This window comes from Poecilia mexicana, unplaced genomic scaffold (genome assembly GCF_051168715.1).
Source record: "Poecilia mexicana isolate PSO_F unplaced genomic scaffold, ASM5116871v1 scaffold_3, whole genome shotgun sequence".
Taxonomy (NCBI): domain Eukaryota; kingdom Metazoa; phylum Chordata; class Actinopteri; order Cyprinodontiformes; family Poeciliidae; genus Poecilia; species Poecilia mexicana.
Genome location: NW_028263372.1, coordinates 21718181 through 21734198, shown reverse-complemented (window position 1 = coordinate 21734198; position 16018 = coordinate 21718181). Strand labels below are relative to the sequence as shown.

At 36.8% G+C, this 16018-nt stretch overlaps 1 protein-coding gene across 5 annotated transcripts in view; it reads left to right on the top strand.

Annotated features, from left to right (window-relative positions):
* Positions 1 to 16018, top strand: part of tcf12 (transcription factor 12) — a 90393-nt gene that overhangs the window by 12434 nt on the left and 61941 nt on the right. For all 5 annotated transcript variants that reach the window (XM_088004314.1, XM_088004312.1, XM_014980490.2 and 2 more), the window contains 2 exons: positions 196 to 268; positions 9005 to 9078. In XM_088004314.1, coding sequence (XP_087860440.1) covers positions 196 to 268; positions 9005 to 9078 — 147 coding nt within the window. The remainder of the gene's footprint in view (positions 1 to 195; positions 269 to 9004; positions 9079 to 16018) is intronic.

The following is a 16018-nucleotide window of genomic DNA, read 5'->3' as shown; positions in this document are numbered from 1 at the left end:
GCACATTTGTTTCTGTTATGTCTTATTATACTTATGAAAAAAATCTGAATCGGTCGAAATTGGAGTCATCGTCTCAATCCTCAAAGAAAAACTTAAATCAGTATCAGACAGGAAAAGCCTGAACTGTGCATCTCTGCTCCACGTAGCCGAGTCCTTGGTGTGGTTTTAGATCTGTGTCTGTATTTGTGCTTTCAGATGTTCTCTCCACCTGTAGGCGGAGGGAAAAATAGGCCCACCACACTTGGAAGCAGTCAGTTCAGTGCATCAGGTAGGAACTGATCCCTTAAACCTTTCTCCATTTTCTGCAAACCCTTTGACATGAGCTCTGTGTTTATTCCTGCTTGAAGTCTGCACACAAATGTATCAGTGTCTGGATGTCTTTTGCTGTTGTTCGCGCTGGTCCCAGAGTTATTTATGAATGGAGTCTGTAGGAAAAGTGTCTCAGGCTTCAGTCTTGGATGTAATTCCTCTGTGTGTTCTCCTCACATCTGGCGCTTGAAACCTGAACCCCCCACCTGGGGTTGTGGAGCGGTGCTGCAGTAAAGAAGTTGAACAAAGCACAGTTTAGACCATAGACATGTTTTATTGATCTGTGTGCAATTATAGCACACCACTGTGAATGTTAATCATGTTTTGCATTACTGTCCGATGAATAAATAATGCATAAATCAGCCGTGTTTAGGCTTGAATGATCAGGTGCTGTGATGCTTGCAGAGACTGTTATTACAGAGGATTTGCGGTGAGGTGTTTTAGAGGAAATTAGTTTCAGCATATGTGAGCTGCTTATACTGTGTAGTGTGAAGGAGTGGTGAAACATCTTGTTGAGCCTTTTTTTCCTGTTAGTGAGGAACTCGCACTGATAATTGCTCCTTCCATTAAAGAAATCTCCCACACAATTACCTACCTTATATGTGTGTGTGTGTGTGTGTGTGTGTGTGTGTGTGTGTGTGTATATATATATATATATATATATATATATATATATATATATATATATATATATATATATATATATATATATATATATATATATATATATATATGAGCATCTAAATTCCCCTTGAGTGTTTGTGTGAATGGCTTTGTTGCACTAGCAAGAGCTCAGGCCCCTCTTCTTCTGGATCGCTTCCTTTAGAAGTAAACACTACAGGACATTAATCTGAAGCACGTCTATTGTCTCATGTGCCACTAGAGAAAGTCAACAATCGAGCATTATGTTTCCTGAAAGTGTGTCTTGTGCGAATCCACAAAGGCCGTCGTTGTAGTGGGTTATCTGTGAAGCGAAAGACACACATTGAGGAGAAATGACAAAGAAACGAGAACAGAGCTGTCACACATGACCTGTGGAGCTGTGACGATGGCTTTTGTGATACCTAATCATTCAGCTGAGAAGGATTATGTTTGTGGGTTCTCTTCAGTAAAACAAATGACAAAGAGTCTGGTTTTAGATTTGAAATGTCACATTATCCTGGTTTGCACTGAGATCTGCATTAAGCATTACAGCAATACATCTATTTCTGACTATTATCTTTTGTCTGACAGCAAAATGACATTATGATTTTTAATAAGCTTGTAGATAATGCATCTTTGTCCATATTTATTTTAATAATTATTTTTATTGTTTTCTACCCAAATGTTTCAGAACAAATGTGTAAAGATTAACGTGCTCACAGTAACATGCAGGTTTTCTAAAACTGGACTGAATCATCACAGTGTGTGTGTTCTCACAGAAAGGGGCGTAGCGTTGTGTTCGATAAATGAATGCAGTGACATGTGTAGACATCAAATGAGCAGACTGGGTTTGGCCTCTAAAACAGAGTATTTTTGCTTTAACTTTTTATAATTTCATCTGAGTAAAATGGAGTAAAATCTGACGAGGTCAGCCACTGTGATGATGGTAAAAACACAATTTTCCTGACAGTGTTCAAACATGTTCTATTTCAGTCTACAAATGCCTTGCTCATTTCTGCAAAAAGGTTGTTTGGATATTTTGCTGCACATTTTTGGTAATTGAATATTGTACAGGCTACACTAGTGTTGCTAGGATACAACTTCTAACTACTACTGTAAACTTTATTGGTTATCACACCATTGGATGTCTGGCTTTCCTATCTGTAGTGTAAGTAAGATAAATAAGTATCACTTTCCTAAGCAGTATACATAATTTAACAATTATGTATACTGCCTAGCTTACATTTTGTAAGCTAGGCAGGTTTTTTTTGGACATTTTAGAAAATTAAAAGACGAATATTGGATGAGTGACCCAACAATAACATTGCTTAATCTCATACAAGACTATGAAGACACCCTGTCTGCGCTAATGGCTGAGTGTGCCTTGCAGGATGTTTGAAGCTGAAAGTGAAACTGATATCTTGACCTACTTTTTAATTACTTCAGCTGATAATTACTTGACGAGTTGAGGGCTCTCACAGAGCTTTGCAATTTAATTCCCAGACATTCGGTTGATCATAAGATATGAGAACATAAATGAGACAGTGAGCTAATGTCCTGACACAGCAGACCTCATATTATTTCTAACGGCCTACACCCTTGATCCCAGTGCAGATGCCTTATTCAGAACAGGAGGGGATCAAAATCGAAACTCTTGTTTGAAAGACATGAAAAGACTCGATGTTCCATAAAACCTGGTTTGATGCATCATTTTATATCTACATGACAAATGTTTTTCAATACTTGTGCTGCATTTTATTAGACATGACAGGATAGCAAAAGATTTAAGGGAATTTGTATGACACAGGTGTGAACACTTGATAATGTTTTAATAGGTTTGGCTCATTGTTTCTCTTGCCTTGTCAATAGACATGCTAAAATCATTTGGCCAATTATATTTAACAAAACTTGCAATTTTATTTACCCAATTTATCATCTAGTCTGCAGATTAAGTACTGAAAATGTAATTATTTGGTCTATATCCACCTTAACTCCCAGGACGTAATTTGATTCACTTTTTGAGTTTAATGAACATCAGAACAATTGTTGATTCATCTTTTCAGTGTGATTCAAAAGAAGCTGTAGCGCATTTAATCTCTTTTAAGTGTTACATTTTGAGAGTTTTTTTTTAAAAACATGACTAAAATTTGCAAATTAGACCTCAAAGAAACCAGTAGTCGGTATTGGGCAGCAGAAGCCTGGTCAGTGCAAATCTGTTTATGGATTTAATTGTCTGAAAGTTGGTCTACTTCCATTCTGCAAGTAGAACAGAAACAATACAGACTTGCTAACTTAAATGAAACGTATAAGAGGGGAAACACATGTTCCAAAACATTTAAAAAATACATAAATGTTAACTTTGAACCTTCTTTGTGCTGTTTTGCAAGAGGCCTCTTTGCCACACATTTACAAGAGGAGTCTGATCTGGACTGCTAAGAGGTCAGTTGAGCACATTGTGTGTCTATGAAGTCATGCTTTTGTAAGTGGGGCAGAATGAGGTTTGGCATTGCCCCGTTGAAATGTCTGCAACCCTTAGTGGAATAGGTGTTGCCTTCATGCTAGCTGGAGTCCCTTTAAAATTCAAAATAAATGCCTCTCCATCAGCGGTGCCTTCACAAATATGCGCCCCATACAGCCACAGATGGTTGCTTTTGCATCTTTTTACAGTAACTGTCTGAATGGTCTTTCTTTGGCACACAGCACCAAATGTCTGTTTTTTTTTTTTCCTGAAACGACTTCAAAGTCGACTGAACTGACCTCAAAATCCTGTCATCTGAGCAGAGTCTTGGCATTCATCGTAAATATATGGCTTTCTGCTGCAGCCAAAACAGGTTTGTTGTACATTTCTAGATCCAGCAGCAGACTGCACCAGGCAACAAAAGGTTTTCAATTGGCTACATGCAGCTGAATTGTTGCATAACACACACAGGGGATAATAGAAGCACTATGTTATATACAATTTTGCATTTAAATCTTTTGAACTAGTGCCCATTATTCTGACAGTTTGACATAAAATGGTACACCTGTAATCAATTTTAAAATGGAAAAGCATTTTTCCATCAAGGAGAAGAACATTTGGTGCGTCATAGAAATCCTGGGATGCAGATTTGCATTTAAAAGATGACCCGGGTATGACGTTTTATGGATAAGTACTAGCCGAGTCTGGAATCAGGCTGGACTTTTTACATCCTTGTCTAGTATTTCAGATTTCAGCAAACAGGCCCCTACACGACTTTACCTCTGGAGTGGATTCTAATTTCAGGAGGCTAAAATTAGATTGCATCTGCACACATTTTCATTTGAATATTCCAGTACTGAGGGACTGTGTAGGGTAAATCCCCCCTTCAGACTACAGTCAGAGCGCCTGTCTCTCAGATCTTCAAGGTGGGGAAGAAGCACCTATATAAGTGCTAGTGAACTTAAGGCAAGTGAGTGTGCAGACACGAGTGTGGAAATTGCTGGGAATGAAGGTTTGGATTATTGCATCTCAGCTGGGCATAGCCTGATAATTGAACCAGAGTGGGACGGGCAAAGACCCTTGAAAATTATGCTGGAGAAGATGGATTGGGAAAATGGCTCTAGCAGAGATTCATCGCTTCTCCCTTCCAGCTGTGTTGATGATGCAGACCTGATGAGCCCATTGTGAAGTAGCTAATTTTCTTTCAGCGCTGCATAGTGATGCATTGGTTGGTTGTGTGTAACTCATTCCTGACCACAGTCCTACAGATCCTCACTCCTGCCTTGCTTCATGTGCAGCTTCGTATATCAGAATATTAAAAATAAAGAGCCTGGTCTGCAAAGATCAGAATTAACTATTGAACATTTATCACTAGAAGTAAAATCTGCAAATATATTGGAATGTAAAAACCAGAGACACTTTGTTTCTCTTCTCATTTCTATTTACACATTTGATCAAATAAACAAATCCTCAATAATCCAAAAGTTGTCCTCTTGCTGCAGCACTCATGCACTCATCCACGAAATGTAATTCAGATGAAAATCACATGTGGAGGTAGTTTGAATTGCCATTCAGATTAGATTTCACAAATCAGCTTACTTAAAAATCTGATTACTTGCAACTAACAGTGCTGATGGTCTGTGTTAAAGATCAGGCTTAATAAGCAAATCAGATGTACCCGCAGTTTCAGAAGTCTTAGAAAATAGCTAAACCACACTTGATATGGGTTATTGACATTTTTCAAAAAAGGTTATATTTAAGTAAGTAGATCGGATCGCTGAAGGTCAATAGAACGACAGTGTTCCGGTGTGAGATTTATCTTAAATTTGGTGACGTTGGTTTAAACCATTGTGTGGCTATGGATGGACATGAAAAGTTTTAATTATTTTTGCCTTACTCCACTGAGAAATATTATTTATTTATTTTAGCCAGGACCTTTGGTGGTGGCACATCGGTTTTCAACTACTAATGTGTGTAATCCGAGTGCAATTCAAAGAAGATTTAGGCTAAATCTTGTTTGATAAAAAAAAAAAAAGGCACATAGTACATATTTTTCATTTAACCACTTAAAATGTTTTTATACATTAGAAATACATTAAAATAGACCAATAGCTCAATTTCTTTTTTTAAGCAAGAAAACAAACATGTTATTCCTAAAATATAATTCCTTTAGTAAATCTGAACAGGGTGAAGCTAACATTTGAGGAGTTTTGGCTAAAACCTATCTGCAGATAAAGATGTTTTTGTCTTAAACGTTTTGTTTAAATCACAGCTCTGAATGCGTTCTGTCTTCAAACGACTGTTTTTAAGTATGTGTACTCCAGTTAACGATTGATTAGTAAAATAGCTGACAATTATTTCAATAATCGATTAATCACAATTAATCCGATTAATCGAAGTTTTTGCATGTAATGATAATGACAGGAAAAGAAACAACAACTAGAGCTGCATGGCCCAGTTTTCTTGTCTGCTGAAATCAATTATGTCAAATGAGAAAATTCCCAGTGTAAATACTTAAGATCCAATAAATAGTTGACATTGAGGGAATTTATTCCACTGATGACCAGGCTGATGCTCTGTGGAGTTTCAGCCTTGTCGCATAGTGTTGTATTGTAGTTCATACTTATGAAATGTTCCCTTTCATGCCAAAACTCGCCTCTGTATTCCTGTTGTAAAAGCTCTTGCTGAATCCGGGTTTTGAGAGGGTGCAGCTGTTTCTTAATGGTCCAGCAGAGAGCAATCAGTTATGAGAGGCAACCTATGGGCTTTCTCTGTCATTTCCCCTTTACAATTACTTTATGAAACAGGATTCTCACCACAAATGTTGAGAAATAAAAACATCCAAATACATTTTACAAAGAAAGCATAGAGGTAGCTGCTTCTTCCTTTTAGTCACATATTGTTAGGCTCTGTAAGAGTCTGCTAACAGCAGCTTAGATTTCTGAAGTCCTTGTTCTTTCACTGAATTCAGTGCTTTCATTGTTTTGCTCTAATTCTCATGGGTTTGTGAAGAGACAGATCAGGTGAGACTGCAAACACTGACCGCTGCTGCAGTTTGTGTGTGAAAGTTCTCTGTTCGGCTGAAACGCATCACAATGAAATAGCTCAAATACCTATGGGAGTGCTTGAATTAGTTACACAAGTATCAGAGCTAAAAATGTAAGACATCTCAACCAAAATTCAGAAAATGAGATCAAATTACGTGTGTAGTTTTTCCATAGCGGCGGTGCAGAAGAGGAAACGAATCTACAGCGTGTGAGCGGCGAGGCTTCGTGTTTGTCAGGATGAAACTTCAAATCTACAGCTCTACTCACTGGAGCGTGATTTCTGGGTAGTGAAATGTCACCAACTTTCTGCACAAGTGTATAATTAGCTGTACAGATTTCTAGTGAAGAACTTGTTTCCATCAAGGAGGATAAAAATACGACTAACGGTAATAACCTACGTGACCTCTGTGCATCAGATTTGAATTTTTCTGTACGTTTACTGTAACCATACAGATCAACCTCGAAATGTTCTCTAATCTCAGCAAGTTAAAAATAGGTGCACACATTGTAGTCTACGATTATTGATTGCTTTAAATGTCTTTATTAATTTGACCTCTTTCATAACAAGGTCATCCTTGTTGGATTGAAGGGTCTTACTAAAATATGTGAAACGTGAGTGGAGAAAATACACAATAAAATTAAATATTTTGCTTCGTTGAGTATTATTGTTTTCAAATACACCCATTTTTTGAAATCTGATTTTCTTTATTTGAACTTGAAGCAGAGCATATTATATTGCTTTCTACAGAGACAGATGGAATTACAAGAGGGATAATCAATAATGCGATAAATGTAGATGCTCCGTTGCTGCAGTTTTGTTGATACTACAGCACAATATTGTTTTTAACAGCAAGAAGAAGCGAGGCATCAAATATTTCTTAATGGCTATATCACATAAATTAGATTGTAAATACCAGATATTATATTTTTCAACATATGCCAGATGGTCTTGGTTGACAGTTTGGTTGGCATTATTGATTTTTGTGTTTTTCTGTTTGTCTTTTGAAAGATGAGATGGAGGTTTTTGTTCGTCTGAAGAATTAGTTTTATCATGTTTCAGTTCTCAGGTGCTTAGCCTGGCCTGCATCAAATCTTCCAGTTGCTGGTCGCCTTTTGGTGCATTTGGAGCATATGTACCAATAAAGTCGTCGAGGCATTTAAAGTTAAATAAACAAGATCATGTAACTTTTGAACATCTGAAGAGATTGCATTTTCACATTTCTTTTCTTATGTATTGATGGTAACATAACAGGGTTAGATCAATTCTCCACTAATAATCTCTAACTGGTTACTGGCAGATGGAATAACAAAACAAAAATCCAAAATTTGTTTCCATTTTATAAAATGCATCAAGAACTTCCATAATTTTCAGCCTGCAAGAGCAACAACCAACATCGTCAAATGTAATTAAAATTTACTTTACAAATCTGAATTGGCAAAACAGAATCGACGGGTTTAGTTTCAGACTGATAATGCACTGGTAAAGCATTATCAGTGCATCTCTAAAACTGTGCCAACCTTTCCATTAAGAGACGAGTGTTTAATGCCAGTCACTCACATAAAGCAAGATTTTTTTTTAATGTGTTATAAATTACTTAATTTATATGACATAACCTAAGCTTAAGAGCTTGGTAAGGTCTTTGAATACATCGTTTTGGTATTTTCTCACTAGATATTAGGGCTGTTGTAAAAGAATATTTTAGTAATCAAGTACTCTATTGATTATTTTCACGATTAATTGAGTAATTGGATCTCTCTCTCTCTGTCTCTCGTACTCCAAGCATTGCAGCAGGCAGTTTAAGGATGTTTATCTGTCCCCCCAAAAATGCTGAAAACCCAGAAAATTCGGTGTTATACTGCTAGCGATTAGCAACAATTCATAGGCGGAAATGAGAGCCCTGCCCAACACAAATAATGATCCAGCTGGAACATGGTGCGCTAAATAAGAAAACATAATTTAACGAAGCTTCGAGGCAGATACATTTTCATCGAGGAATCTTAATAATCGAGGTACTCGAATCACTCAGGGAATCGTTGCAGCCCATTTACTAACCTGGAGGCTAGCCACTTTTTAAAGCTTGCTATTCATTTTACAAGGATTTTCCACCAGGTTTATTTACTTTTTCTTGTAAGATGCAAACAAATGCTGATATTTGTTGTCCTACCGATCATTAAAAATCGAAAAAGGATGTCTAATTTTGTAAGGTTATAAAACAGAGTAGTGTGCGTTAATTTTTCTGTGATATTAAAATTAAACATCCCCTAGTTGTTCGTGTTGTAGATTACCTGAAAACAACCTACATCTTCATTAAGATGATTTAAAAGTAAACTTATTTTTCAATTATTATTAGATCAGATCTTTCTTTAAATCTATAGTGTACACATATAAACACAATGTGGAATGCTAAAACTTGCCTGTTGTGAAGAATGGTTTGTTTTTCTTCCTATACATTCAGTTAAAGTGTGAAGCAGTGACTTGTAAATGTGGTTTGAACTGTGAGAGTTGGGGGGACTTGCTGACTGAATCGTGCATCTCTTGTTCTGACAGGTATGGATGAGCGGACCAACCAAGCGTCTTGGGCCCCAGGTGGCGAGTCCAGTCCTTCCTATGAATCCTCCCGGGTAAGATGACCCACAATCTAATGCCTCTGAGTGGCCTTTCTGCTCCACGGCGCATCATTTAACACTCATTACGTCAAAGTGGGGAATTCACAGTGTTTTATCTCACCTTTTCCCAGAGCCTGTTGTGTTATTTGACCTGTTATAGACACATTTCTCTTTGGCAGAGTGAATTCATTAGTTTTAAAATGTTTAAGTTCTTTTCATTTAAAAGAAAATGTGTTATTTTTCTCTTTTAAAGCACAAAGTAAAAATGTTTGCATTACAGTTCTTGGTAGGTGATTAACGGTTTTAACACCTAAAATTTCATTTTTAGCTCCTCCTAAATTCAGTTTTGCCTTACAAGCAATGTAAAACTACATCGTGTATATCTGATGATAACATTGAACAGGGAACAAATATTACCTGGAGAAATTCTGAACATTTCTTCAGTCTGATTAAAACTACAGAAACTGCAGTTTCTTTTTTTGTACAACAAAGTCATACAAACCTAAACATTCGTTGGTTAATGGTGTAATATTGAGAAATAAGCGAATCTGTATTTAACTGTGATGCTTATAAGAAAACTAGCTTTTAAGTTTAAACAGGCTTTGTCATTACTTGTATGTTAATCTTTTATTGATCAATTAATTAACCATTAAATCTTTAAGTCCATCTGTTTAAATGTCAAAATGATCAGGTGTGTTTGGCTGTGAAAACTGTAAAAATTACTAAACATATTAGACTTTTAACAGCAGTTATCTTTCTGGGTCAATTCTTTACCACTTTCTGTTTTCACTGTTTTTACCAGAGTGTACAGGGTTTAATATTTACTGCAGAAAATGGCATTAATAGGTAGATGGTTCTTTTTATTTACCAGAAACTATTGGATGGAGTTTTGTTGAAATGAGGTGCTAAACATTTCAAACTGGTTGGATTTTTCTCAACTTTAAATTCAGTCGTATTTCTTTAAACTCACCATCACTTCATATTTTCTGTCAACTTCAATTAAAAAATGAGTTACAGTTATCAGCAGAGAAAAACTGAGTAAACCCATTCATTCAGAGTAACAGTTTAGGATTTCAAACTGTTTGGCTTATAAATGAAAACAACCACAGCTCCTCCTGGATTGATAATAGATTTCTCTGTGTATGTTTGTGGTTAATTCTGTTTTGAGATGTGTTTCAGGCTTTAATTATGAAAAATGTGAATGATACAAGCTTCCTCTAACTTTGAAGAGACTTTAATTCAGTTTCAAGTGAATAAATTCACAGGTTTTGGCTTATCCTCTCATCGTTCTTAAAAATAGAGAATAACCTAAGTTACAAAGTGTAACCACTGAGATAAAATCATCAGTTACGGTTGTATTGCTGAAGGTCACTGCTTTTCATCTGCTGCTGTCACAGGAGCTTATATGAAGGGCTGTGTTTTTGACACCAGAATAAAGAAAACGCACACAAATATATAAATTTATGGGGAAAGATGTTCTACGTCTTACAGTCACAACAAGCTTTTTGCCTTCTGAGCATCTGAACGAAATCCCAAGAAAATAAAAATAAAAATCATAGCAAAATCTAGACTTATTTCATGTGACTGAGGTCAACCTGTTGTGTTCACAGCCAAACAGACTTTAAAAAGAAACTGGAAGAAGAGTTAAAAGGAAACAATATAAAAAAAATCTAAGAAAGAAGTGGCAACAGTTTTATGCAGCTTTTATTTTGAATAAACTATAATTTATCCAGTTTTTATCTTTTGAAACTGTGTTGCCTTTCTCAGTGTAAACCTTTAAATCACCAATCTTAAAACGTCGTGCAGTTTAAACGTGATATTTGTGTGATTGTCAACTTTTACATAGAGGTTCACTGCATGTCTTTCCTGCGTCTAAATAAGAAGCTCTCAGTGTTTGTATGAGCAAGTGTGAACAGCCCTGCCTGTTTGTTTGTCTCTCACACGTTGGCTGTTCCCGATGCCCTGTATGAATTCCAGTTAATGTCAATCTCCTGTCACTTTCTATTAGAACTCAGCTAAATGTCAGAGCCACTCGGCCTGCGTTACCTTGTTTATTTCTCGGTGCCCTTCCCGAATGAACATCTACAGGCTATGGTAACATAGGCGGCTTGATTTGAATCGGAAGACAGGGAAGCTTGAGATATCTTCGCTCCAGGTGCATATAAATGAGTGGTTCTGACATTACACGGCTCGGCGTCAGCCAGCAGACAGTTGTTTGCACATCCATAAGGCCTGCATGCACTCTCTGAAACAGCTGCACATGCTTATCCTCACACAGACTTGAATATAAAGCTTTTTTTTTTACTATTTTATTTAACATTATGTTGTCCATCCATTCGGGATGGGCATTTATTGTATTGTTTATTATTTATTGTGGTATACTACTTATAATGAAAATATTTTTGATTTATTGTTGTAATGATAAATAACAGTTAATGTTTAAAACCCCCAAAACTGTCCATATTGTTGGATTGTTAGCTTTACTAACAATGTTCTCCGCTTTTTATTAAATGAAAGCATCAGCAAATATCAATAAATTTAAAAACATGATTAATACAGCTACTGTGTGAAGTTTAGTGATACAAATGACTTTTATTTATATAACTAGTGTCACGAGAAGTGTTTTACAAATGGTTTTATCTCCACATTTATCATTATCACAATATAATCTAAAAAATTTTTAAGTTCACATTGCCCACCATCACCATCCATCAGCCACAGCATCTCATTGGTTCCGTCACATTGGAGGGTTTAAGGTCAAGCCACAGCATCTCATTTGAAGTCCAGACTTGGACTAGGCCACTCCAAAATAGGAATGGGAATTCATTATCTTGAATTAAAGAATTTTAGTGTAAATTTGACCAATTAGCGTTTTAAAAAAGCAAATGTTAACATTAGTGATTTCTGTTTCAAGGTTATGATTACTTGACTAAAGTCATTAGATATTATTAAAGAATTGCTTGAATTACCTTTGCAGTTTAACCTGAGAACTCACCTAACATAATACAAGATCAATAATTTACATAAAAATTATTAAATGAAAGGTTAGAACCATTAGTTACAAATGGTTTGTGTGAATAATTAGATTTTATTTATTGATGTTTCCAAACCAAACCTGACTACTTTGAACATCTCATACTTTGTTTATAACAGGTTGGGTTAAATGTTGCTTGCCTTATTTTCTTTGAGGACCTGGCATTTTATTCAGCTAGTTTGAGTCGATGCATAATTTGCATATTTCTGAATGTTTTCAGTCATTATTAAGTTCCTAAGATTTCTCTTTAGAAATATGTTATGTATTTAAGACCTTCCTCACATTTTCTTTTCTTTCATTGTGTAAGAAGAGGACATAATGACTTTCTTTCACCAAAAAATACTCAGTTTTGCTCGATAAAGTGAAGACGTGCCTATTACTTCTTTCAGTATACTAAAAAAAAAACAGAATCAAAAACTTTAAAGAAAATCAATTTATGGTTTATTCACTAAATGTGTCCAAGGCTGCTGGAAGAAATTCTGCGTGCCTCATCCTTCAGTCGGCTACAAAGGGAATTCAGTCTTGTCCCTGAGCTTGTTTGCTGGTGCGCTATGAATGTGTGATCAGTCGACTGTGAACAGTCCAGAGACCTGCCGCGCTGACCTTGGCTCGCAGCCAGCCGCTGTTTCCTGGGCAGCCGCGGCTGCAGACTGGCGCTCTGACAGGCAGGGCTGTGCCCGCTGCCACCGCACGACAGCCCCCCTTCTCCCACGTGCCCTGCCCCAATTGATACCCGACCTCACGCGCATCCATCACGACCATATCATGACTTCCCAAGGAGCCACATGCAGCCACACGTTCACCTGGGATGCTGCCCAGAGTGTGAAGAAATGACTGTTTAAACAGTGCAGTGAGTGATCGGGGAGCGAGGCGTGAGCTCTGGCCTGCTTGCTGCCATAGTTATCTGACAGTTATTTACCCAGTAGTGCAAACGCAGCCCCGTGGCGGCCATGACAGGATGCGTTAGTGTCTTAGATAGATGTAGGCCACCAGTGTTTGGGAATGATGAGGGACCTGTGATTGATGATCTAACTGACTCAAAGCAGCAAACACAGAGCAGTAAGGCTGTTAATGTAGGAAAAACACACAGTGGCGTCTTTGTGTTTCAGACAGCATGCTGGTACACTCTCTGGGTATTTGTGTTTCATTACCAGGAGAATTTTACCTTAAATTATTTGCACTAATCGGTTTTTGCTATTGGATATCGCAGAATTTATAAATGATGATGATGATGATGACAAAGCTTTGATTTAGTCAATGTAATAATTTAAGCTCACGTGAAGCTCAAGCTGGTTAAACAGAAACAAAAAAGGCATGGAAGTGTAATCCGTAATTCAATTTAATCCATGTTATTTTTAACATGGCCCTTTTTTTTTTACAAAAAAGAAGGAAAGAAAGAAGAATGGTGTAAAATATTTAATGTCAAAGTACAATAACATGTTCAATGCTTCTTCTGAGCAGCCCAACACCAAACAATCCAGCAAGAAAAATGCAAGAATGAGATTTAATAAACATTTCACTCCACTTATTTAGTGGCTGTCCTAACAGCTAATAGTGATGTCATAACTTTGTTGCTATGGATTTTGTAATTAGCTTGACCTTTCCCCTAACGGTGAACTTTCACACTTCTTGCTCTTCGGTTGTCTGCTGACAACGACAGACGAGTTTTTCTCTTCTTCCTCTGGGCGAACCATGTGATGCGGCTCCTCGTGTTTGTCATATTTTAAAAATATTACATTTCAGTTTTACCCGTGTTGTATGTTCTCGTCTCTTATTGCAGAGGGTAAAGCTTCTGTTTGCTACTGGCTTTTCATGCAAACCGTCTGGATGCAGCACTCAGAGCTTTGCGTCCTTTAAAGTTAGGTTTTAATTAACATTAAGATAATCTAGTTTGGATTTTTGGTAATTGTTTGAAGCAATTAAATGCTTCAAAAAACACCCCAAAAAACCAAAAACGATAATAATTTAACTGGTATACTTTGCAAGAAAATAAACAAGATTATTATGTGTAGTCAGTTGTCTGTATTATGTTCTGCTGTAATTATCAGGTGCTGAGTTTCCTGCTGAGGCTTTGCTTGCTTCAAGATATCCTCTAACTTTAAAGAGCAACTAACCTCTAGATTGTTTTTTTTAGGTTTCATTCTTCATGTTTCTGTGCAAATTTTGATTTTATCGTGTAAGTTTGTTTAGTTCTGTAATAGTTTGCCTAAAACCATAAAAAAAAATTAAAACTGTCCAAGAAACACAAAGACAGAACCCTAAGCAACCTTTTTCGAGTTTATCAGAAATAAAAATTAATTTAGAGGTTAATTGGATGACGACTAAAGCCAAACTTTACAAACTTCTGGTGTGTAATGTATGTAGTCTCTTTGGTGAATTAATAATTTGTGCTGCACTGACGACAAAATATTTTTGAACACTCGGATGTCGATCCATTTGTTCTTCCTCAAGAGGACAAAACCGTTTCATCAGTGAAGCTTAAAGTATATTTTGAACCAAAACATGCGACACTTTCCTCGTTGACTCCCGTTGATAAAACCTTGGTGTGCCAATCTCAAATATAGTTGCTCAGTACATCAGTCTTATCTGAAGTGCAGTTTTACAAATTTACTTGACCAACTGGGCTTACCTCCGTGAAACCCATCCTTCTGGTAATAAAATATGACTCCTCTGAAGGAAAATGAAATAAGGGCTCACCTTCTAATTTAATTCACAAAACCCGCTCGTTGTTTTGCAGTTGAAAAGATGAAATGTTTTTCACTTCCTTCTTTCAGCGGTGTGTGTGCGCCAGTCTTTGTGCATGTGTGTGTATTAGTTTGCTTGAGCTTCTCACGGGGCTGTTGTTGTTATTGAGTCGGTTCATGGTGTGATTAACAGAGTGTGCAGGCTGGCAGGAGCACAATAGGGAATCCCTCGACGCAGCACAACACTTCGCTGCCTTTGAAATTACTCCATCACCATCCACTCACAAAAAAAAGATAGATAATAAGATTTACTTCTTTTTTTTTTACCCTATGTTGAATGCAAAGACTATGAGTTGGTGAAAAAAAAAAAGGAGCTCTATAGAAATGCAAGCGTAGCGCTGCTTGGTCCGTCTGGTGAAAGTTAATGTAGTTTTGGAAGATGCGTTCGACTGGAGGATTTTCACAGGGTTTGGGATTAACTCTGTAACGAAGCATCTTTTATTACATGGGACCCCAAGTTCTCCAGGACCACACTGTGACCGATATTTAGACCTAAGCCCCAGATGCTGATAACTGTCATGAAAAGGCTGCGTGAAACTGCAGGAGAAAAAGGCAATTTTTATAAGCTGCAGGTGTCAGGAAACATCGTCTGTGTTTTCCCCCTTCCAGTAAACAACAGTGTCTCCTGATCCTCACAGAACGCAGCACAAATACGTAGGGCTCAAATACAGGTTTGGGTAAAGGGGATTGTTTTCCTATTAAAGAACTGATGGATGAAGGATAGATGAAGAAGAAACAGTAAGGCAGTAAAATGAGGTTTTCATTAAATAGGTCTTAATGAACGTACATGCATATGTTTCACCAGAAAAGTAGAAAGATTATTTTAATAATCAGTTCTTCTGACGATTATTTAGATATATAAAAATGACACATTCTGCAGATTTTGAGGCTTTTTATACAACTGTAGCAGTACATTAATTGATGCAAATAATTCAATTCATTTTTTGAAGTGAGAATGTAAACGTCATATTGCATAAGATGCGATAGCAGCTTTTCCTTAGTGTTGATAACGAAGGATGCATCTGCAGGTAAAATTCCTTCAACAATGTGAAAATCTCAGTCTTTTCTGCTAATCTGTTGATTGTTTTTGGATTAATCAATTAACTGGATAGCAAAATGTGCTTAACTGGAGATTTTTCAGAGAATCTGAACCAGGTGAAGCTAGGGTTATTGAATT